This window comes from Protopterus annectens, chromosome 5.part0, assembly GCF_019279795.1.
Source record: "Protopterus annectens isolate FY-2018-M chromosome 5.part0, PAN1.0, whole genome shotgun sequence".
Taxonomy (NCBI): domain Eukaryota; kingdom Metazoa; phylum Chordata; order Ceratodontiformes; family Protopteridae; genus Protopterus; species Protopterus annectens.
Window position 1 is genome coordinate 1,238,979,335 of NC_056735.1, and position 24,935 is coordinate 1,239,004,269.

Consider the following 24,935-nt stretch of genomic DNA (forward strand, 5'->3'; position numbering starts at 1 on the left):
ATAGGACATGCTGTAGGGACAGATCCATAATTCAGAGGCTTCCCATACTGTGGAACAGATTCCCAGTTCATGTTAGGCTGAGACCCTCACTGACTCTCTTCATGTGAATTCTTGACGAGTGGATGGGAGATCATCGGTTTACACCAGGGGTCATCTCTGTGTCACTACTAGACAGAGGCACAGTAAACTAATGCTATTATGTAAGGGGGTCTTCACTTTGTCACTACTATACAGAGGCGCAATTTTCTAAATCTATTCTATACACTGTGTGCAGATAGCCCAGTACTAAACTATGATAGACATACATATCTCGATAGACATACGTATGCACGATATATATATATATATATATATATATATATATATACACTCATTTTTAGTTCCACATATGTATACACACAGTAACGTACTGATGAACATCCATTACTGTACAACCTACTTGTACATTGCACTACAACCCACATTGCTATGTGCACATAGTTACCTTCACATACATATGTATGAAGAGCCTTCAGTGACAGTTGCAGTATGTCCCCGGCCCTATGCACATCTTCATATACATAGATACAGACCAATAACACATCTGGAGGGTTCACAGTATGTAGAATATTATACTAGTACTTTACATTACCTGTGTTTGTTGCAGCTGTTTGCATAGGCTTGCAGTTACTTGGCCTGCTGTCAACCTCTTTGTTTTGTTGTTACTGTTTTTTTTAATTTTTTTATTTCTTTCTTTCTCTTTCTCTTTCTTTCTCTCTCTCTCGCTCTCTCTCTCTCTCCCTCTCTGTCTCTACCTCCGGAGGGTGCAATGAAAGTATTGCATGTGTGGACTGGGAGTACAGGATGCTTTTATAGGTATCTGCACATGTCCATGTGATGGCCTCTGCACCAATTGTTAGCCAGCATTTACTAATTGCATGCAGCCTGTTGTGTAGTGATTGCAGTTCTCACTGTGATTTCAGGACAGTGTTATAAAAAGGTCTGTTAGGTAGGCATAGCCCTTTCAGATTATCAGGGTGGGGACCATGCTGGTTTGCTGTGGACACTGTTCTGTGAGTGTAAGGGTTGGTATGTCTCTCATATTTCAGGCTGTGTTGTAGACACTGCAATGCATGTTGTCCTGTAAGCTGAGTATTCCTTCCTCCAGTGTCCTCTTTTCCGTGTGTATGTAAACTGACACCTACGACTAGAAATACTGTGTATATGGGTGTGTGTGCTTTCCTGTGGGGATTGTGGTGTAACTGGTATGTAGCAGTGGCTCTTGCAATCTGTTGCTATGGCTTCAATATTTGCCCTTTACATTCACTCCTTGTATGCCTGCTAGGTGTCTTTCCTGTAATGTGTTGCTATGGCTTTCCTATTTTCCATTTATGTTCACAGCTTGTAATGCTTGCTATATCTGTTTGGGCAGCAATTCCCTATGTGTTTGTTGTGGTAGGGTGTTACTGCATGCAGTGTGGTCTGGCCATGGTGTGTGCCTTGACATTTACAAGGGTATTTGATCATGCTGCTGAGCAGGCCTCAGATACTCTCAGGTGCATCTTTTATCAGCCTCATGGAATGATACATATCAGTGGGATACTCCAATGAAATATTCTGATATTCTGCAGTTGTGACTGTGGGTTATTTTGAGCATATGTATTACTACACCATTTGTGACGTGCAAGTGGTGCATAAATTCAGTAATTCATAGTTACCATTGCATGTGTAGTTACACCTTTCTGCCTACTGTTAGTACATTTCACAGGGTGTCAGTGGGGCACAGTTGACATTTGTTTTCACATTAGGGACATCCCTGTAACTCAGTCACAGTTGCTATGTCTGGTCTCTTAACTATTCAACTATGGCAGTGTTTATCCTGCTCTGAGTATGTGTGTGGCTTGCCAGATGCTACTGTGAGATTATTACCTACTAGCTACCAACTAGCATGGCTGTTTCTCATCACAGAATACTATTTTACAAATCCACTAGATTTGACAGTAAACATACATGACATGCTTTGTGTACTAGACTTGCTATATTCCCTTTACATTAATTCCTACTATTTTATGATATATTTCTTTCAGCACAATGTTCTTGTATAGCAGTCATGGTTTAGTGATAAGTCATGCAGACTAGTGTTTCCAAGGTCCTGGGTTCGAGACTGAAGGCGGTATTTTATTTTGCTGCTGAGAAAACAGCAGGCCTTGTCATTCAGAATGACTAAGGCACTTTTAAGCAGTTGTAAGCGGGTTAGCGCTGGTTTGCGCGGAGGTCACACATGCGCACTGCCGCTTAGCTTCGTGCACAAACGCTTAGCTAAGTGCACAGAAGTGCACTCCCACTTACTACTGCTTAAAAGTGCTTACTCTCGCGCACACCCGCCCTATTTTCTTTTAAAGAAAAGAAAATGGGGAGATAGGAAAGTGGTGAAAAAGGGGGCATAAAGAGGGTAGGACAGTAGGAAAACAAGCTCGGGTTTTGCAGGAGGGATGTAGGAAAGGCCCATAGCTGCCCATTTCTTCGTCAGCAACAGATGTGCATATGTTTGTAATTTGGTGTGAAATTTGAAACCTTCAACCCCTGAGAGAGGTGTGAGGACAACAATATAACATGTTCATTTTTCCATTTTATGTTTATAGTCTATGGGGGCATGTGTTGTGTTGTGTTTATTGACATTTACGCGGACTCTCTATCATGGGGGTTTACTTTCGGGACTGTTATTCTTCTGGGGACGTGTCCATTTGCAGGGCTCGCCCTACGGACACGCCCCCTACTTTCTTACACGGACCGTGTTAGCCTTGGGTGTGATTCAGCATGCCCTCATGAATATGCATGGCATGCTGCCGTCACACCGTTTAACTGCGGCCTCCATGTAAGCCTTGTAACTCTTACACGGAGGCTTCGTGAATCTTGCCCTATGTCTTTCTGTACTTTCCTGTTTTTGACTTCCTCCAGTACATATCTTTCGTGAACTTGGTCAGTTGCACAAGTGTATTCCTTGTGTAGGTGATAGTAATATTTCCAGTTTTTCATTTTCTTATAATAAATGTTGTTGTTAAACATGTTTTATGTAATTAGTTACCAAATGTTTCATACATATGTTCACTGTGGAATTTTTCTGCCTTGGCTTTCATTAAAAAATGGATTTAAGCTCAGATGCATTGTCTCAGTAAGTACAAATGTAAATAAATAAATCTTTTTCCCAGATTCTAGACTTTATTTCATTACTGTTAGTGAACTGGTTTATGGAGGAGTGTACCTTCAGTCTGGTTTTTAAGTACACCGTTTGTTAGATGAGGGCTGGAAGAAACTGTGATATCCTCAACACTTTAAGTCCCAGAAGAGATAACTCAGCTTGTGTATCCATACATGTGCAGCTTCAGATCAATTAGTGCTGGTTTTTAGTATGTACATTTCCTATCCTACAACAATATAGACAGAGGGGAAAGTATGGGCTTAAATGAAGCAGATCATGCTCTTGCATTACATTAATGTATTCCTGCCCCTTTAAAACTGAGACTGTGTCAGGCATTAATACATCCAAGTGCTTTTAGAAAAAAAAAATAAACACTATAGTCTATAAGATATGGAGAGGGTCTTCAGCTATATCAGACCTCCTCACTTCCAGCATCAAGGTGTGGTGCTCTTTTCTCAGTCTCTGTTTCTTACACAGTTTTGTTTGCAGTGTTGTTTACAGAGTTTTGCATTGCATCACTACAGTCATGTTCCCTTAGCTTAGATGTATCATCTGCAGTCAGGTCTAGAACAAATCAGGTTTCTCTAGTGTGCAACAGCAGTCTTCCTGAGAGTCAACCTTTCAACCTTTCTCTCTTTCCTTTATACAATTTAACCAACATGTAGTTAGCGAGCTTGGAATCAGTGAGTCTTGTGTGTGTGTGTGTGTGTGTGTGTGTGTGTGTGTGTGTGTGTGTGTGTGTGTGTGTGTGTGTGTGTGTGTGTGTTGGGGGGAGGTTGGGGGATTATTACAAAGAAAATGTTGGGATCACTGTATATGCCAGGAAAGCCATGGAAGTTGCTTTTATAGAACAGAGTTGGTTTCACTGCAGATATGGAAGGGATTGCATGAACATACACAGGTAAAGTTGTGTAGGCTCTTTGTGTGATATTTGCTGTGTGAACCCCTTGGAAATGTCATGTGTTAAGATAAATGCTGCTGTAAACTATGCTATCCATTATTGTTTCTTTTTACTGTTGTTGAGATATTTTTGCAAGTGTTTTTATTGTTAGTGCACTTATTGACTTTAAAACCCATACTGCATTATAAGATAATACTTTTGTTTACTCATTAGGGATATCTGGATCAAAATGGCATCCCTCAAGGATTTGCTGGTCTAGTCAGCCATCTACACTATCATGAACCTTCAAATTTCATGTTTGTCAACTTCTTGGTGAAAGGGCTTTTTCACAAAATCTGTAAGCCAATACCTTCCAAGAAAAAGGGTATGTTTCCACATTGTCAAATATTTATGGGGTTTAATTTTTAATGCCTTCATTTTGTTTCATAGTAAAAATATTTAAAGTATTTATTTCAGTTATCAGTTGATCATTTCACTATAAGCCAATACCCTCCAGGGAAAAGGGTATGTTTCCACATTGTCAAATATTTATGGGGTTTAATTTTTAATTCTTTCATTTTGTTTCATAGTAAAGATATTTAAAGTATTTATTTCAGTTATCAGTTGATCATTTCACTAAACGTGATGACTTTCTTCGGAAGTTTCTAAAATAATGTCTCTTGCATAATTTCTTAACTGTAGCTCATCAAAGCATTTATGGTATGAAGTGAATAAACAACTTTAATTTTGTTAGTTTTAGTCTCTTCAAGGTAAGTCTATATGTTTTTTTAATTTTGTAAGTGTGGTGTACTAAATGTTTGGCACTGCTGAGGCAATAAATTAAGACTTTATTTCATGTACTTGTTAGATTTTATTTTGTACAGCTGTGTGAATGTACTTATAACAAGATAATTGTCTTGCCCTCACTGCAGTAGTTTCCTTCCCGTTTAGGGTTACAGTAGCAGCAGAGCAGGCCAAACTTCATTTACCCCAGATACAGATTTAAACTCATTCTGAGGGATTCCTAAGCATTCCAAGACTAATTGAAAGATATGATTGCTCCAATATGTCCTGGATCTGCCTCACTATCTATTCGCAGTGGGCCTAGGCTGCAGATGGAACATCGTTAGTGAGATCCAGCCATCAGGCATCCATGTAAGCTGCAAATACCACCTCATCTGGCTGATCTTGATGTAAAGAAGTGGCCTTACTTCTGACCTCTGCCATATCAAGCTCCTCCCACTGTCATGGCCATTAAGACTTGCAACCCTGCAGAAAAAACATTTCATTAACTTAGTTATAGACAATGATTTCCAGAGGTTGCTTGTGATATTTGACTGCTGGGCAGCAGCCCCTTCATGTGTTTGAAAAAATAAATTTATATGTATATATATATATATATATATATATATATATATATATATATATATATATTCTATATATATATTTCTGTATATATATATATATATATATATATATATATATATATATATATATATATATCGCCTCACAGCAAGAGGTTCTCCGGTTCAATTCTCGGTTGGGGTACCTTCTGTGTGGAGGCTGCATGTCCTCCCTGTGGTCTTGTGGGTTTCCTCGATGTGCTCTAGTTTCCTCCCACATCCCAAAGACATGCAGTAAGTGGATTAGACACTCTAAATTGGCCCTAGGTGTGAGTGTGTGCATGTTTGTGCCTTCTGTGGAAGGTTGGGTGCCGGGCTGGCAATTTGACACTGTAAAACCCCACTGCCAATCATGAGCGGACAGATGATCCGCTGTGGCGACCCCTAACCGGGAAAAGCCGAAAGAAGAAGAAGAAGAAGATATATATATTAATGGCTTGTTCACGATCTCTATAGTTAGTTTAATGGGCCTATATTATAATCGCGAAAGCTCACTTTCATGAATACGAGTTCATTGACACATAAATGTCGAAGAACATATACACCGAAGTACAAAACAAGCGAAAATTAAAACGCGGAATGCATTCCCTGAAGCAACAGCGCCATACAGGTAAGGTAAACCTAACGGAACAAACATAGTGTTAAACACTTTTTTAACATTTTTGCAGGGAGGCAAGCCCCCCTGCAGTCCCGACACCCGCCCCCTACTTAAATATACCAACTCCAAGACCGCACTAAAGTGGGGAAAAGGATTTATTTTCTCATCACCACAATCACCCTGCTGGCCAAGAAAGAATCGTTTGGCATTCTGCAGTTCGCTTTTTTTGTACTTCACTGTATTAGTTCTTCGACATTTATGTGTCGATGAACTTGTATTCGCAATAGTTAGCTTTTGCGATTCTAACATAGACCCAATTTAATAAATCTACAAATGTAAGTTTTCAGCTCGCATTAACTGTTTATCCTATATAGTGCTTTTGTGTCATAACTGAGCATGTGTGATGATTGACTTACATTATAAAATAATCTGTGATGAGGGACAGCTGCTAGTCTGTCATTTAATACAGACTATCAAATATGCAGAAATGTCGAGTGCCATTCAGTCTGTTACCCTACCTTTACCTATGCAAATCTTTATCTTGCCCTAATTGCTTATCTTAATAGTGCTTTTTATGCCATAACTGAGCATGTGTGGTGACTGGCTTACAAAAAAAGTCTTCCTTTTAAAACAGACTACCAAATATTTATATCTGTCCAGTGTCATTCAGTCTGTTACCCTTGCCTTTACCTCCTCTCACCATAATTATACTTGCAACAATGCCTCTGTTATGGGACTTCTTTAGGCTGCACAGCATAGCAGACAGGAAAAATAAATAAATAAAGCTTAATGTCTAGCTAGTTGTTTAAACTGAGTGATTAGAACTGTACTCAGCCCTACATACTACTGTAATATTGCCCGAAGTAACACTGTTGATGTGCAGCTTTTTTAAATATAAAGAGTAAAAGTGATGAAACCGTTGGATATATAGTGGGTAAAGCTACATGGAATTACTCTTCTTAGAAAAGTGTCCATGCAAAAATGTATACTGACAAACACCATTCCTTGCCTTGGAGGATGCTGACATTTGTGCAGTCAATGATACCTGGTTCAAAGCTGCGGAGAGCACTCCAACCTTACCAGGTTACTCATCCAGTCATACTTTCAGACCCCAAAAGGAGGGCTACAAAGCCTAAGGTGGTGGAGTTTCAATATTTATCAAAGGTATACACACCTCCAGGCTGGTCAAATGGTATGATGAACAGGAGATACTCCAAGTGCAGTTAACTGTTGACAAAACACTTATTCAAATCATAGCTAGCTACAGACCCCCAACCATGACTCAGGATGCCCACTCCACCTGTCTGGACTTACTTGAATCCATCAAGATTCAATCCTCTACCCTGATCCTGGGTGACTTTAACTACTCAGCTACATAGTGGAAGACCTATTCTTGTCCAAACATGAATGCCCAGAGATTCCACAACTTCGTCAATGCCAGTGCATTGGATCAGCTTATCGTCACCCCTACAAGAGGTGAAAATATCCAGGACCTGGTCCTAACCAACATGAGTAGCCACTGTAGCACATCTACAGTGTCATCCTCCTTGGTAAGATCTGACCATAAAGTGATCAGTTTCAAAGTCCCCCCCCCCCTGTCAGAGTCAAACAAAAAAAAACTTCCAAAGCTGACTACAACCTTCTGAGTGCAGGTATAAGCAGCTTCACAACCACCATCCCTTCTAGTGCTAATGTCCAAGCCTAGACCAAAAAAGTATATGAACACCTACATAGCTGTATGGACTCAGCAATCGCTAACAGGACCAAATAATCTTCCTCAAGGAAGAGTAAACCTGTCTAGTGGACAGCAGCAATAAACAAATTCTATAATAAAAGGAAACATTGCTGTCCAGGACCAAGAAGGAGCAGGTACCAAGTTATAAGCAATAATTTCTTTTTCTGAACAAGCAAATAAGGTCACTGGTGAAATCTTCTAAGGATAACTTCGAGTCCAAATTGCCCACATCCACTAAGTCAATCACAAGGTGTTCTTCACATACATCCACAATCTCAAAGGTAACACACAAATCTGCTCTGAACTGGTAGTCAGTAACACCACATACATAAATGTGGTAGATATAGCCAACCTGCTGGCAGACAGGTTCAGTGAAAACTTCACCCCCTGTCCCCCCATTAGTAAACCAGGACATCCCCAGCACCTGCCCCCTCCCTCATCACCAGAGAGCAGGTATTTAATGCCATCTCAAAGGCAAATAATACTGTCTCCATGGGACCTGACAACATCCCTGGCTGTATCCTACATGAACTCAGGCATGAGCTCTCAGCCCCATTAGGCACCCTATTCAACCAAAGCCTGACCACCAGCTTCATCTCAGCTAAATGGAGAATAGCCACTGCCATCCCTCTACACAAAGGTGGAGCGTCCACCGACCCAGGCTATTACAGGCCCATCAGCCAAACTAGCCTGATCTACAAGGCCATGGAACACATTATCGTGGACCTTATAAATGAGGACATTGGCAACCTCTAAAAGCTTGACCCCACACAGTTTGGTTTTGTCAAAGGGATATCATGTCTGTTAAACTTTGTTGATGTCTTTGAAACACCAAAGCCATGGATGAGGGGAAGATGGTGCACACCACCTACCTTGACCTCAACAAAGCCTTCGACACTATTCCCCACTCAGGCATAATAGATAAACTCTCTCAGCTAGGCATCAACCCATATGTTATGAGATTGGTAGCTAACTGGCTCACTGATAGAACCCACTCAGTCAAAATATGGACAGGGGAAACATGTGCTAACTTTGTGGGAATATGGGCAAAATTCTTGGCTAGGCTTATAAGGGCCTCCGAGCCAATAGCCTAGTATAATTCTATGAACCTATGAACCTATCATTTTTTTATGTTTCTAACTAGAAAGACAATGCCATACATGCACATTTCAGGAGGAGAAGGGTAATACTTGCACCACACTTCCAGTCTCACATACATCAGTCATACATGCACCAGCAAACAATGCACATAAATACATGAAAACATACTCGGAGGCTCTAAATAAACATCTGCCTAAGCAGCAGAGACCTCCAAAGCAGACATCCAAGCAACCTCCACCCTCAAACAACAAACACGTATCACATACTTCACAGAGTCGGCGTGCCATGCAACCACAGCCCTTAAGGCTTAATAGCAGACCCAATACACTAGTAATAGCTGACTCTGTTGTCAGGCACACTGATGTTCCACTCACTAGACTGAACAAGGAGAAGGTTACTGTAAGCTGCCTGTCAGGTGCCAGGATTCGATACATAAGACAAGCACTCAGGTCACTCCAAAACAAGTACAAATATGACTCTGTCCTTGTACATGTTGGTGTGAATGACCTGAGATGTACCTCCCTGGACTACATGAAAAGAGACATAGAGGAGCTCTCTGATCATGTAGCCCAGGCCAGTGTGACCCTGACCCTGAGTAGCATCTTGCCCTCACCAAGAATGATGCCACAATACAAAGAAAAAATGATCAGTTTTAACAATTGGCTAAGCTATTGGTATTGTTCAAAGGGGATCCAGTGTCTGTCAGCTTGGGACGACATGCTCGACAAGCCACGCTGCTTCGCCAGAGATGGATTGCACCTGTCGCCCTTAGGCTTTCGAATACTGGCCAAGGCTCTTGCCAACCACATAGTGCCTTTTTTTAGGCAAGGCTCAAAAGACAAACTCACCTCCCTAAATGACACAAGTAACCAAAAACTGAGGGTAATGCTACTTAATGCCAGAAGTCTAAACCTCAAAATGCATGCACTTGAGGCACTCCTTAGCATGGAGAAAATCGATATCTGTGCAGTAACAGAAACCTGGTTCAAGGCTCCAGAGAGCACCCCAGCACTACCAGGATACAACTCATACCATACTTTTCGGCCGCAGAACCCGCACCGAAATACAAAAGGAGGGGGTGTATCCATTTTCATAAAGGATACTCACACCTCCAGGTTAGTAGCACAGCACGTGGCCTCAGAGACCATCCATGTGCAACTAATGGTGAGCAAAGCTGCTTTTCAGATCATAGCTTGCTACAGATCACCTACCTTGTCCCAGGACCCCCACTCAGCATTCCTGAGAACATTGGAAAATATAAAGGTCCTACCAAACACCATGATATTGGGAGATTTCAACTACCCAAACATTGACTGGGATAATTACTCAAGCACAAACTCCTTTGCCCAATGCTTCCTAGAGTTTATAAATTCAAACACCCTGGAACAGCTGGTCACCATGCCCACAAGAGGTGACAACATATTGGACCTGATCATCATCAACATGGGGGATCAGTGCTCCACACCAGAGGTAAACCCCTCGCTAGTAAGATCAGATCATAAACTGATCACACTGGACATCCACATCCCGACCCTACCCCCGGTCAAGGAAACCACTGTGAAAAACTTTTCAAAAGCCAACTTCTCACTTCTCAAGACCGAAATGGAAAGGTTCCAAGCCCCCTTGCTTAAGGATAATGCTACCCAAACTGCAGAATCCTTTACAAATGCATTTTATGAGCACCTACAGGAATGCATGGATTGAGCCATCCCAAGTAAAACCAAGACTCACTCCTCCAAAAAGAGGAAACCAGTCTGGTGGTCCCTGGCCATAAATAAACTATACAACAGAAGGAGGAAACTATTACAAGATAGAGCAAAATCCCAAAAAGGAAAAGCATCACTGATCAATATTAGCAAGAAACTACGATCCCTCATAAAATCATCCAAGGCCTGTTTCAAAAGAAAAATTGCCAAAGACTCTAAAGATCATCACAAAGCCTTCTTTAACTATGTCAAGAATCTAGGTGGAAACTCTCAGATATACTCTGAGCTAGTGCAAAATGGCAAAAAAATACACTGAACCAAATGACATTGCCAACATCATAGCTGACAGGTTCAGTGCAAACTTTAACCCCCATCACCCCCAAAAGGGCCCGTGTCCATCCCAGAAGAATGCAGAGCCTCAGACATCACAGACAAGCAGGTAAAAACAGCCCTCTCCAAAGCTAAAAACACAGCATCAGTGGGACCGGATGGTATCCCTGGCTGCGTCTTACATGAGCTCCAAAATGAACTAAACCCTCACATAAATTCACTGTTCAAACTCAGCCTTACCACAGGCTATGTACCCAAAGAATGGCATACAGCAACAGTCATCCCGCTCCACAAAGGTGGTGCCACAACAGAACCAGGGAACTATCGCCCTATAAGCCTGACTAGCCTGGTCTGCAAGGCTATGGAGTGAATCATCATGGATCTCATAAACAGAGACATTGTGAACTTCCAAACAATGGACCCTACCCAATTCGGATTTGTTAAAGGTAGATCATGCCACCTAAACCTAGATGACTTCTTTGAAACAGTTACCAAGGTGATAGATGAAGGAAAGGTAGTCCACACAGCCTACCTGGACCTTGCTAAGGTCTTCGACACCATTCCCCACTCTGGCATTATAGATAAGCTCACCAGCTTGAACATTAACCCCTATGTCACGAGATGGGTTGCCAACTGGCTCACGGATTGAACACACATGGTCAGAGTTGCAGGTGCCATGCTGACTCTAAACCAGTCACAAGTGGCGTCCCACAGGGCTTGGTCCTGGGATCCCTCCTGTTCGATATATACTTCTCTAAGGTATAGGCAAGCACAGGAGGATTATGGCTGACCAAGTTCGCAGATGACTGCAAACTGGGGGCCATAATCGACTCTCTGGCTGACTTACACATCCTTCAGAAGGGTCTCACAGAGACAGATACCTGGTGTCAGAACCGGGTCTATATTATATCCTCGAACACTTAAAAAAGCGAACGCTGATTGATCAAACTTATTTTTGTGAAACTGCAAAATATTGAAGCAGCAGAAACTCTAATTTTTTCCTAGGGAAAGAATTCGGTTGTCCGTTTCTGTTGCTTCGGTATTTTCAGTGTTATGGTGAAAAGTTACCGGTCGGATTCAGCTAAGTGTGCGATTGTGTGGATGTGAGTTTTAGTGTGATTTAGGTGAGTTAGGGTTAGGGCTCGGGTTAGGTGTGTGTGTGATTGAGTGGACATGAGGGTTAGGGCAGATTTAAGTGAGTTAGGGTTAGGGATCGGGTGAGGCGAGTGTGCGATAGTGACGGACCTTAGGGTTAGGGTTTGGGTTAAGGTAAGTGGGTAGTTAGTGGTGTGTGCATAGTTTAGTGTAGGGTTAGGTATCAGATTTTAGGTGTATGTGTGTGGATTTCTGTTTGTTTGGTGTGCTTGTGTTGTGTGTATGTGTTTTCCCAGGGAAAAAAATCGCTGATCTGACAGTTCGAGATTGTAAGCTTTCGCTTAAGTTAGGTTGATCAATCAGCGTTCACTTTTTTAAGCATTCGATGATATAATATAGACCCTCAGAACCATGGCCTTAAGCTAAATGCTAAAAAATGCATAGTCATCCCCTTTGGGAAAAACAAAGTGCCCACGAATTATCACATAGGTGGTAATCCACTAAGTACAGAAGATGTAATTAGGGACCTGGGGACCCAGGTAGATAGCAACCTCTCCTTTGATAATCACATTACCAAAGTGGTTAGAAATTCCTTCTATGTAGTCCACCTAATCATGAAAGGGTTCACATCTAGATCAACAGAGATTATTGTGCCCCTCTACTCATCACTCATTAGGCCCATAATAGAGTACAATGCCCCATTTGGAATGTACTTTACTCGACACCTGCAACAGCTGGAAAGGCCACAGAAGTACCTCACCAAGAGGATCATGGGCCTCAAACAGATGCCCTATGCAGCTTGACTAAAGAAACTCCAGTTCTACTCAGTTGCTTACTGCCTGCTCAGAGGTGATCTCTGCCTGACGTATAAGGCCATGTTCAACCCAGAATTAATGGACATGCTCCACCTCAAGAAAAACAAATCTCTTAGAGCCACAAGCTCCAGTGAATTAAACCTCAACACAACAATAAACAGGACATGCTGGAGGGATAGATTCCTGTCCCAGAGACTTCCTTCGCTCTGGAATAGAATCCCAGTTTATGTTAGGCAGAGCCCCTCAGTGACATTCTTCAAGAGAAACCTTGACGAGTGGATGGGAAATCATAAATTCATCCCGGGGATCACTTCAATGGCTCTGCTAGACAGAGGCCCAGGAAACTAATTTAAAAGGGAGGCGAAAGCCAACACATTCTGGCTAGGCTTATAAATGCCCTTGGACAGATAGCCTAGTACCTACCTATGAACCTAGAGGAAAAAATAAGTCAAATGTAAATAGAGCTGATTAAAATAAATGAAACAACGATGAAGTATATCAACTCATATAACAAAAGGCTGGAAAAAATAGAAGAAACATTAAACAGATATTCAGATGAGAAGCTACAAAAATCAGAGGTCAAAATAAAGAAAAGGCTGGCTGAATATTAGAATGCTCCAGAAGAGATGCTCCAACAAATAATAGAATTAGAGAACAGAGCACGTGGGGAAAACCTGAGATTTTCTGCTATACCAGAAAAGGTGAAAGGAGCAGAATGTATTGATTTTATGAAAGCACAAATAAGAACTGGAATGGTATTCCACAGCAGCAGTTATTAATTGAAAGGGCATATTGTGTGTATGCTCCAACCATGGCCATGAGAATGCAGCCTAGACTTTTAATAGTAAAGATGCAATTCAACCAGCAGAAGGTGCTGATTCTGAAAAACCGTGGCAGAAGGGCAAAGTACTAAAAATGGGAGACAGTAGTGTTTGTGGAAAATGATTACTCACATACCAGGCTGAAGAGGAGTAGATTTATTCAACTAATCAGGGAATGCTGAGAAGCAGGTGTGAGATTTAAACTGTTTTCCCAACTATCATTAGAATATTCTTTCTTGCAGGGACAAAATCATTTTTTGATGCAGAACATGCTAAGGAGAAAATTCAAAAGTCTGTCCAACAAAAAGTTAGCTGTGAAACAGAAGGAGATTTTTATTTATTTATTTATTTATTTATTTATTTTTTATTTTACATTTGTTAACCGGGCTAGTCTAGTTGGATATATGTCCATTTTCAGTAGAGGCCCGGGGAGAAAAGCTCCAAGCATGAACGGTGCGAAAGTTAACAATGTATAGGCATAAGAAGGATTGCAGAATATAGTATTAGTCTTAAAAAGAGAATTCATGATACATTATTGAACTACAACAGTTAACAATTTATAAACATACATAGCTATCATAGCGAGTAGAATAGTCTAAAGGAGTAAATAAGAATACATTTCAAATTATAGCAAGTTTAATAGAGACTCTACTAACTGATTATTCATCACACAGTAGAAGGTATGTGCAAGTCTCAGGTAGGGAGGAGAGGACAAGTGGTGTATACATCATTCAAAGAAGGAGAAGTAATATAAATTGGATAGTTAGGTTAAAGGAGTAGGGAAAAGGAGTAATTAAAAAATAAAAGTTGAGAGACAATGTCAGTCAGGGTTAGTGCATGGGCAAAGCCAATGAGTTTTTAGATGTGCTTTTAGGTGTTTTTTTAAAAAGAGAAGTAGAAGCAAGGGAATATAATTCTGAAGGAAGCTGGTTCCAGATTTTTCCTGCAGTGTTTGAAAAGAGAGAATCCCCAGCTTTGTTTTTAGCTTTATTAGAGGAAACTAGAAGCTTATTAGCAGAACATAGTGTGGAAAGATTTGTATAAGGTGTAATTAGATTAGTAAGGATAGGGGTGTTGTTAGGGTGGTATAGGATCTTTTGTGTGATGAGTAATTGTTGACAGATTATGTGGTTTTTCAATTCTAGCCAACCTAGTTGTTTGAGGTTAATGCAGTGGTGAGTTTTAAAGGGGGAGCTTGTGATAAATCTAGCTATGCTATTATAACAGGTGGAGAGTTTCAAGAGATTAGTTTTGGATAGGTTAGTATAAATGATAGACGCATAGAAAAGGGTAAAAATGAGGTGTGTTTGGGCAATAGTTTTCTTAGCAAAAGGGGTAAGGAAGGCTTTGATTCTATAGAGGGTACCAAGATTTTATTAACAGACTTTATAGTGGAGTTGATGTGTTCGTCAAAGCTGAGACGATTATCAATAGTTACACCTGGAAGGCGGGTTGTAGTATCTGGGATAATGATAGTACCATTGTTGGAGGTTAAAGAGAGGAATGGAGTAGGTGATTTGTGAGTAGGGGTGAAAAGCAGTAACTTAGTTTTTTTTTAGGATTTAGGAGGAGGCAGTGTTGCATATACCAGTTTTCAACATTTTGAAAAACAGTTTGGGTAAGGGAGTATAGAGTGGCTATGTTCTTGGCAGTACAGATTAAGGTGGAGTCATCAGCATATTGAATACATGTGGCTTGTGGTATGGCATCATGTAGATTGTTAATAAATAAAGAAAAGAGAAGGGGACCTAGGATAGAGCCCTGGGGTACTCCGATATTGACTGGTAGTAGTGAAGATAAATTGTTTTGCCAAAGAACAGCTTGCTGTCTATTTTCCAGATATGACCTAAACCATTGTATAGCTTGAGGGTTGAGAGAATGGGCAATTAGTTTGTCTAGTACTGATTTGTGGTTAACCATATCAAAGGCTTTAGACAGGTCAATAAATAGGGCAGAGGAGAAAGAGTTATTGTTACGATTTTTATTTATGGAATCTGTAAAGGATAAGAGGGCAGTCGATGTGCTGTGGAATGGCCTAAAGCCATGTTGACAGTTTGCAAGTAGGTTATTTTGTAGTAGGTGAGTAAGTAATTGTTTGTGAACACATTTTTCCATTATCTTATCTAGAGGGGAAAGTAAGGTGATAGGGCAATAGTTAGAAAGCTCAGTAGAAGGACCACCTTTGTGTAGTGGGATAATATGGGATATCTTCCATAGTGCAGGGATTTTGCCTTCTGTAATAGTCCTGTTGATAATGATGGAGATTGGCTATGCTATGGCTTTTGCGGCTATTTGTATGGAATTCGGATGGGAGATGGTCAGCGGAAGGGGTGCAAGGTTTAAGTTTTCGAAGTAGTTTACAGATGAGGGATGTAGATACCGGTTGTATCTGAAAGGTAGGTAGGGGACTATTACAGGTGTTAGTTTGGAAAGTGGTGGGAGGTGGTAAAGAATTAGCTAGTGTTAGAATGGCTTTGGTAAAGTAGTTATTAAAGGCATCGGGGATCAGGGTGGAGATATTATGGTTGAAGCCAGTTGGGTCTGGAGTAGTGGTGTTGCCTGGATGAAGGAGTTTGTTTATTCCTGACCAGAACTTTTGAGGAGTTTGTTGGTTGGTTTGTTGTAGTTGAAGGTAGAAATCTTTTTTATCTCTAAGAATATCCTTTTTAGTGGCGTTCCTTAGCTGTTTAAAGTGAATGTGATTTGTTGGGCATTTGGTAGCTCTCCATTTTGCCCAGATTTTATTTCTAAGGAGTATCTTCTGCCTGGTTTGTTTTGTGAGCCAAGGGGCAAATTTGTTTTTTATTCTAGTAGTGCGTATAGGAGCATGGCAGTCAAGGATTTGAAGAAAGTTAGTATTAAAGTGGGTAATGGCTTCATCAAGTTCTAGATGGATTAGTGGTGACCAGTCACATGCTAGCAGCTCCATTAGGAAGCTGTCAGGATTAAAGAATCTTTTTGAGTGAGAGGTTTTGATGTTATGAGTGTTTGGATGATGGACTTTTTGTCTAATAATGTAGGTAAGCATGTGGTCACTGATTTCATCGGGAAGGGTTCCTGGAGTATAATTGTTAGGGTGACTATTAATAAGGATCCAATCCAGAGTAGTTTCCTTTTACTGGGTTTGTGGATTCTTGTGGGAGTTGTTATTAATTGTGTGAAACCAAAAAGGTTAATGTGATTGGTAGGGTTCATAGAACTACAATTGGACCAGTCTATGTTAAAGTCACCAAGCACAATGATCTCCTGGGGCAGTTGGGTAGAGAGATGAAGAAGTAGGTTCTCAAGAGTACTGGTATTATTACCTGGGGGTAGATACATACAGAGAAGGTAGATTGATTTGGAATTATTGATTTGGAGTTTGGTAGTTAGGATTTCTGAACTGGTGGCAAATGATGGAAGATCATTAATGGGGGTAATTTGGAGGTTAGATTTATAAATAATGGCTATACCTCCACATTTTTTGGTTTTTCGGTCATTTCTAAGGATGTTAAATCCTGGAGGGGTAATTTCCTGGTCTAGAGTAGATGGTTTAAGCCAAGTTTCTGTAAGACATAGTATGTCAAATGAGTGAACATCAAGGAGAGCATGTAGATGGGAAATTTTATTGTTTACACTTCTAATGTTAAGGTGGCCTATTAGGAGGGATTTGCTTGGTTTTGTTAGTGTAGACACTGTAGATGATGTTAAATTGATTTGGTTGTTGGTATAGTTATTATTTGGGCCAGGATTTGGATGGATATCACCGTCTATGAGTGGGTTTTGCTGGGGGTGCTGTAGAGATTTAAGGAGTTTAAAGTGGTTTGGAAGAGTCTTTTTGGAAGAAAAATATGTAATGTGGTGTGTTCTGTGGAATTTTGGTAGGATATAGCTGGACATACAGGTTATGTTGCTGTGGTTATGGGAGCAGATGACAGAGGGTGTTATTGTTTTCTGGATGTAAGGGTTTTGTTCAGGGAGATAAAGATATTCAAAGTGGGTGAGTAAGTAATGTATGGTAAGTGAGGTCATTGTGGTGGTTAAGAGTAGTATGTTTAAGAGGATATGTTTATTTGATGGAGCCATAATAGAGAGTAATGTTAGGTTGGGATAAGGTAGTATAAATAGGTGAAGTAGAAAGAAGAAGTGAGTTATGAAAGGGATAGAGCCAGGGTACAAGGAAATGAGGGAAGAGTTTGGGGGAGTTTGAAAATGAGGAAGAGTTGTGAAGGAAGATAGTATAGTGGATAGATGGAAGTTGTAGGAGTGGTAAAATAAGGAAAGGGTGATTAAATAAGGTAATGGGTAGTTGTTAATATTTGAGTGTGATGGGGGAGTGGCATGGAATTGGAAAGGTGAGAGATAGGATAGTATGGGCGGGGGTGTGGCCAGTGAAGTATAAGTCTAGGACCTCTGGGGGTGGGTGAGATTTGGGGGTAGGGTAGGGGAGCGGAGTGAGCCCACAGGGCAAACGGAGCGGGTAGAAACAGACAAGGAGCAGAGCAGCTGGAGGAGAAACAATCAGTCAGCAGAGAGGAATATAGCAGGCATTTTGCTTCTTGTTCTTCTGATAATAAAGACCACAGAGAGACTGTGCCAGCGGATTATTTTCCATTGTTTCAACTGAAAATGGCTGAGAGACAGAAATTGATCAGAAGAACTAAGAGTACATTGGAAATGAAGCAGAGACTGGATTTGGGAGATGGAGATAAACAGGAATAAAAACAGCAGCTCAGAAACTGACACATGGGATTACAAAGCATTAATTATATTTGTGAAGTATGACAGAACAAGAAAACCTGAACATATTGGACTTTTTTTACTTTGTTAAACTTGTAGGGGACTGTAAAGTATATGCTCTACTTCAAGCCATTAATGTTTGGAAGAACACTTAGGAGAGGAGACGAGGAGGGAGAGAGCTAACTGTAAGAAAAACAAAATCTTATTCTTAACAGTAGTATTTTTGTAATGCATGCTGTAATCTGTGTGCTATAAAGTAAACCTTTCTGAGTTATTTTCAAGTGTAATGGGGGTACTAAAGTAAACAGGTGCTCCTGGGTTTTTCTCCTTCTACTGTCTTTCTCCTTGTTCAGTTTTAAGAAATGTAGACACTGCATCATGAAAAAAAGAAGAAAAGTCTGGTCAGAAGAGCATGACACAAGAAAACGAATGTACTCTTTCTCATTCTTGCCTAGAGAGTCGGAGTAGTTTGTAGTGTTGGAATCTTAAAAGTAAATTACATCTGGGTAGCCGTTTGGCTTTTGCTAGGTGATTCTATGATGCTCACAGAGAGGTGAGTTTGTAATGAATTGTCAGATGATGCTAGGGATAGTCTGGAGTGTGGCAATGTTTTCTTTGAAGGCAAAAGCAAAAATTGGGAGGCCATATTCAAGTTGAGAAAGAAGAACTCCTTTGCCATTAGCTGCTCTGGCTATTTGGGATAGAAAAGGGGAGATCTTTTTGTCCCAGAAGAGGAGGGAGTTTACCTTGGCTCCCGCTTTATCTTTTTGAAAATGGAAGTTTAGTGACTGATCAAGCCATAGTCCTAGCTATTCGATGGTGGAGGTTGTCTCTATGGAATGGTTGTATATGTCAAAGATAGTTGAAGAGTCAGGTAGTTGGTGAGTTTTCTGTGGAGTTACAAAAAGCATAATTTTCATCTTGGTGGGGTTGTGAAGTAGTTTATGGCTTATGAGTCATTGGTGGAGCTCATATAAGTCTGACTGGAGTTGGCATTGAACGTTGGTGGGAGAGTGATCTGATCAGTAAATGACCTTGTCATCAGCATAGCGGAGAAGTGGATGATGGGGAAAGTCATGAAGAAGTTTGTTAAAGAATAATAGAAGAGGAAGGAGGAAAAATGGATCCTTGTGGTACACCTTTGGTGGTAGGTGCAGGTAATAGGTAATAAATGTTAAAAAAAGGCAGGCATGTTTGCCTGATGAGAACATTAACTGTACTGTAGTCAGTGGTTGTCCTTATTGCATTAAAGGAGATTGCACCAATGATAAGCATAAAGTCTACAATTTAGTTACAAGTTAAAAGGTGGTCTTTTGTGTTTTAGTACCATAGTGGTAAGCCATTTTTCTAGAGAGTAATATTAGAATAAAAATATGCAAAGTACTCAAAACTTAGTTTTGGGTGGTCAGCAAAGATTTCTGTTGTGTGCTATTGCTATAGAAGCTGTTATACATAACTACTTGAAATAATTTCTGGCATGCAGTCAGTCAAGTGTGACTGCTCTCCCCACTGCATTTCGGGTTTTGGGAGAGGGCTGCTCCTTTCCTGCATTATTTTTGGGAACAAGATTAAATAAATTACAATGGACAGAATTTCTTGCATTTAGTCATTTAGATATGTCATCTGCTTGTGCATTTCTGGTTAGGGAACTTTAGCCCTTAAATGGTATGGCTTCATGCACTATTCCCTTTTAAGCTATACATTTGTGTGGCCAGTCATACTTCACAGAGAGTTGTCCATATCTGATGTGTGCCCACAAATGCATAACATCCCAAGGTATTATTACTATAAATGGCTTGACATCCAAATACTGGCAATCATTATCGAAAAGAATAATATATATATATATATATATATATATATATATATATATATATATATATATATATATATATATGATATGAAATAGTTTCTCTACCTAATGTTTTAAATTTGCTGTAGTATATGTTGATGGTGTTGAGGAAACCTTTTACATCAAACATATAACACTTTAAAAACTGTCCAAGTATTCACTTTATTTTTTTTGTCCCGTACTCCTAAAATGTTTGGTTTGTTGGCAGTCATCGGAGACCGAAGTTACTAAATAATGGCATGCATTTAAGTTTCAGACTATTATTTCCTTCAGAAAATTAATGCTAACACAAATCCTTTTATTTAAGCAAGATTGTAATTTTATAATAGCAATAATTAAAATCTGTTCCTATTTTTGAGCCTTTGTTTCCCCTTTATTTTAGACTTTATCCAGATTTTTTCAGCTGAAAGGTCCATAGGTGTGCAAACCTCTTTACTGCTGCTGCCAGGGGTCGAGTTCACTCACTCACTGTCTGTCTCCCTGTCTGTCTTACACACACACACACACACACACACACACACACACACACACACACACACACACAGACACACATACTTTTTTCTGTTTGAAATATTTTTTACACTGGCTAAACAGCAAAAACTGCTTAGTAAGTGTAAAACAATAGCTCAATCGATCTCTCTCTCTCACTCTTATACAAGCATAAACTTTCCCACACAGCTATAAACACACACACACGCCACACACACACACACACACACACACACACACACACACACACACACACACACACACTTTTGTATTGTAAACTCACTGAATTGCTTAACAAGTGTAAAATAAGGGCAGCCCTTAGTTCATTTCAATCCAAGCTCCACGGCAGCTTGATATGTTGCCGTGAAGCTGCAGACTCAATTTCTGTGGGTGTTATCTGTAGATTAACACACTACTGGAGAACATTTGTTCTCAAATCAGGGTGCCAATCTACAGGTCGCCCATTCTCTAATACTTAATAACAGTTTTTGTGTAACTGCAGACTTTTCAGTAAGTTGGTCACTGAATATTACATAATGATTGCGTCACTTTGCAGTAGTTTGTTTGTAAAAATCCTCAGGGCTGATGCTGCCCCTCCTTTCATCTCCATTTACCGAAGCATAAACTTCTGTGCTAACCCATGAGTAATCACTGAAGGCAGGTAATACATACTTGCTTGGTTACCAAAGGCACCTGTGTTAAGGGGACAATGACTGCAGTGATACTGAAAATTTGTACCTTTCAAAACTGAAATTAGTTACTAATGTATTTTTGGTAACATGTAACTGATTTTTTTTTTTATAACACTACAACTTGAAATTTTGGAGTGATAAAATGTGTTGTCTTAGTAAACAGAACCTTGCATAATAACGTTCAATTAACACTTGTGGTAAATAATAAAAAAAGGAATCACTCAGATCAAGAACTGTGATCAAATAATCTCACCTTCTCCTAATATGTCACATGACACATTTCTTCGCCTCTGCTTTCTGTTGCCCTTCCTTTGTAGCATAGTATACCTGTGTACTGTAACCTATTGCAAACTCAGTAAGGGTTTGATGTACCTATTGCAAACTCTTTAAGGATATATGTACTGTAGGTTAAGTATTTTAAAATGGGTCAAGTTTTTAGATTGCAGTCTGTTGTGCTAAGAAATGTGTCTTTGGAGGAACAGTGATTTCCATGTTCTGTATATTTAACCTGTCTCATAGAACTGTAAAAATACCTACAGAATGGAAAATGTACTTGATAGTTCCCATCTTTAATGGTGAGAGAGAACGAGAAAGAGAAAGGAACTGCATCACCAATAACCAAAGCCTACTTATCCTTTCATGATTTTCATTAATTTTGTGGAAGTACCACTGGATGTTTCCTTAAAATTGCAGAAAGTTGGAATCTGTCTTTCCCCTAGCAAAAATGTTCTTTTCCCTAAAATGCAATATGGCCCTGCCCTGATCATATTTTACACAACACAAAAGTCCCAAAGACTTCAGATCACTGAGAATCTGCAGATTTACCCTCCTTGCTAACAGTATATCTCACTATTGTAGACTCCTACAATGTCTAAAATGGCTTCCAGTCACTTAAAGGTCAACTTATTTCCTAGGTACTTTTATTCACAGATATGCTATTGCATATCTTAGGGATGGAAACTACCCATCTAAGACCGTGTTTGCTCCCTAAGAAGTACCAAAGATAAAGATGTCATGCTAAGACCATCATATAAACAGCTACTGATGAACATCCGTTCTCCCAACTAGGCCCAGCTTTATGGAACAGATTCTCATTTGAAATAGGGGAATTGGAATCTCACACTGAGTTCAAACAGACCTTCTCTAACTTCTTGCTCAAAGAAAATAAGTGTATATAAGTGCTTTAGGAACAATGGTTAACCTCACCATTTGCTATAGAAATGCATACTACCTCAAGCAAGACTGTCACCATTATTTTTATTTTTATTTTATTTTATTTTATTTAACATTTGTTGACCGGGAATGTCCGACTAGATTCCACAGAGCCTGTTTTCAGCGGAGGCCTGGGGAGAAATGCTCCAGATGCATGTCTTTGGAATGTTAAATTAAACCATTAAATGTTAAATTCTAACAACATGATGCGTTCAGCATGGCAGTGTTTCTCTGCTTATTTGTTTTATTTATTTTTGTATTATTTTACTTTGTTGCCAGGGTTTGTCCCACTAGGCTAGTGGCCTTTTTTTCAGTTACACTAATAGGGGAAATTTTGGCCATAGCACCAGGGAACTTCCCCTACTCATATGGTCCAGGTGCAGAGGAAGCTCAGAGAAGCAGAAAGAATAAAATGAAAACATGCAGCAGAAAGAAGGTATTTTTCTGTGCTTTGGATGAGAGAGAAGCTGTTAATCAAACAGCAGAAATGGTAGATGTGGCAGAAGAAGAGTCAGACATTAAGCAGAGTATGGAGGATGGAAAGTAAAGTAAAGAAAAGGAGAAATAATGTGCAAAAGGCCAAATGAAGGAAATGAAGCAGATATGACAGATTCGGAAGTGCTTTTTCAACAGAACTTGTTTATATCCAAAGCTGCAATGCTGGAGAATGTTGCTTCGACCCTCCAGTCAGAAGGGTCGCGGGATGTCTACTTAAAATAACTGATTGAACAGAGTGAGCCAGAGAGCGAGAAGGTAGCATTGTGGGGAGAAATAATGGATAGAATCCAGGAAGAAGAAGTGTAGAAATTAAGAAAGGTAGAGAGGAAATCCTACACACAGGCAGAAAAAGAAGAAGAAAAACAGGAAGAGAGAAAGGCAGAAGAAAGTATTGTGTACAAATAAGCAGTAAGAAGGGAAAAGAAATGGATAGATATGAGTTATGGGACAGCAACTTTGCACCACTGGTTGTAAAACCCAGAGAGGTAAGAGCGTATATTTGCATTAATAAAAATACTTTTTGTGACATTTTCTTCTAAGAGGCACAGTTTATGGAGAAATTTATAGACCAGTATGAAAAAAGAAGGGATGAAAGTTGTTGAAACATGTATGTGATGAATAGAGAAGCCAAAAAGAGAATATTCACACATTTTCAAACTGAAAAGACAACTTGAAAAACTTTTTCAGAACTGTGTGTAGAGATATTTTGGACATTACAAAAATCTGTGATAATAAAGGTCTGTGGACTGGGGGTTGGAAATGTGGTGATGTATTGAAAATGTAAAATGATAAAATAATACATTTACCAAGTATAACTAATGTGGAAGGGAATAAGGGAGTGATTAGATCATAGGGTCATAGGAGATTATGGAGGTCATTTTAAGCCTAGCCGTTTCAATCCAATGTAATACCATAGAGGTACTAGTCAATACCCAAGACTGCATTTAGCGATGACTGCCCATGTCCAGGAGGGCTGTGGGTGCTATCCCTGGTAAGAATTTTTGGTGCCCCATCCACTCATCCAGGTTCCTCTTGAACAGTGTCATAGAGGTGCTCTTTTTCACATGAATTGGTAACCTGTTCCAAAGATATGGCACTGGCTGGGAGATAAAGCTTTCCCTCCATTATGTCCTGCTTAAGTTGCAGGCCATACTTATGTCCCTGGAATGGGTAGCCCTAGACCATTTGATTTATGAATATGCATTAAGTTCATTAGGTTTGGGTCTTGGGTTGCTCTGTAGGCCAGACATAAGTCTCCCCTAAGAAATCTGTATGATACGGAATATAGTGACAGGGATTTTAGTCAGCCTATGTAAAGCACATGCTGGAGATCCTTGATCTTCTGTGTTAGAAACTTCTGATGTATCTCTAATTGCTGTAGATGTTTAGTACGGTACATACCGAATGGGCGTTATACTCAATTATGGGCCGGATAAGTGCTGAGTATAGGGGGGTTATCATCTCTTTTGATGTTGAGGCGATGCCTTTACTAATCATGTGAGCTACATGGAAAGCTTTTCTTATAATGGTAGACATGTGGTGGTCAAAGTTAAGGTCGCAGTCAGCCTATGATTCCAGGTCCCTTACCACTTCATGGGCACTTGCTATTGTTATTGATTTGATAGTGTGAAGGGACATTGTTTGTGCTGAAGGGAATGATGATGCATTTCTTTGCATTCAGTTTGAGACCATGACTAATACACCAGTCAGTTTGTGTGAGACCATCCTGGAGTATACTGACCATCATTTTGGAATTCAGTGATTGCATCTAGTTTGCAGTCGTCTGAAAACTTGGTCAGCCACAACCTTTT

The 24,935-nt window shown here is 40.0% G+C and overlaps 1 protein-coding gene across 1 annotated transcript in view; it reads left to right on the forward strand.

Moving 5' to 3' along the window:
• LOC122802346 (probable ATP-dependent RNA helicase DDX60) overlaps window positions 1–24,935 on the forward strand; it is a 682,486-nt gene that overhangs the window by 223,353 nt on the left and 434,198 nt on the right. The window contains exon 4 of the mRNA XM_044071983.1: window positions 4,293–4,443. Coding sequence (XP_043927918.1) covers window positions 4,293–4,443 — 151 coding nt within the window. The remainder of the gene's footprint in view (window positions 1–4,292; window positions 4,444–24,935) is intronic.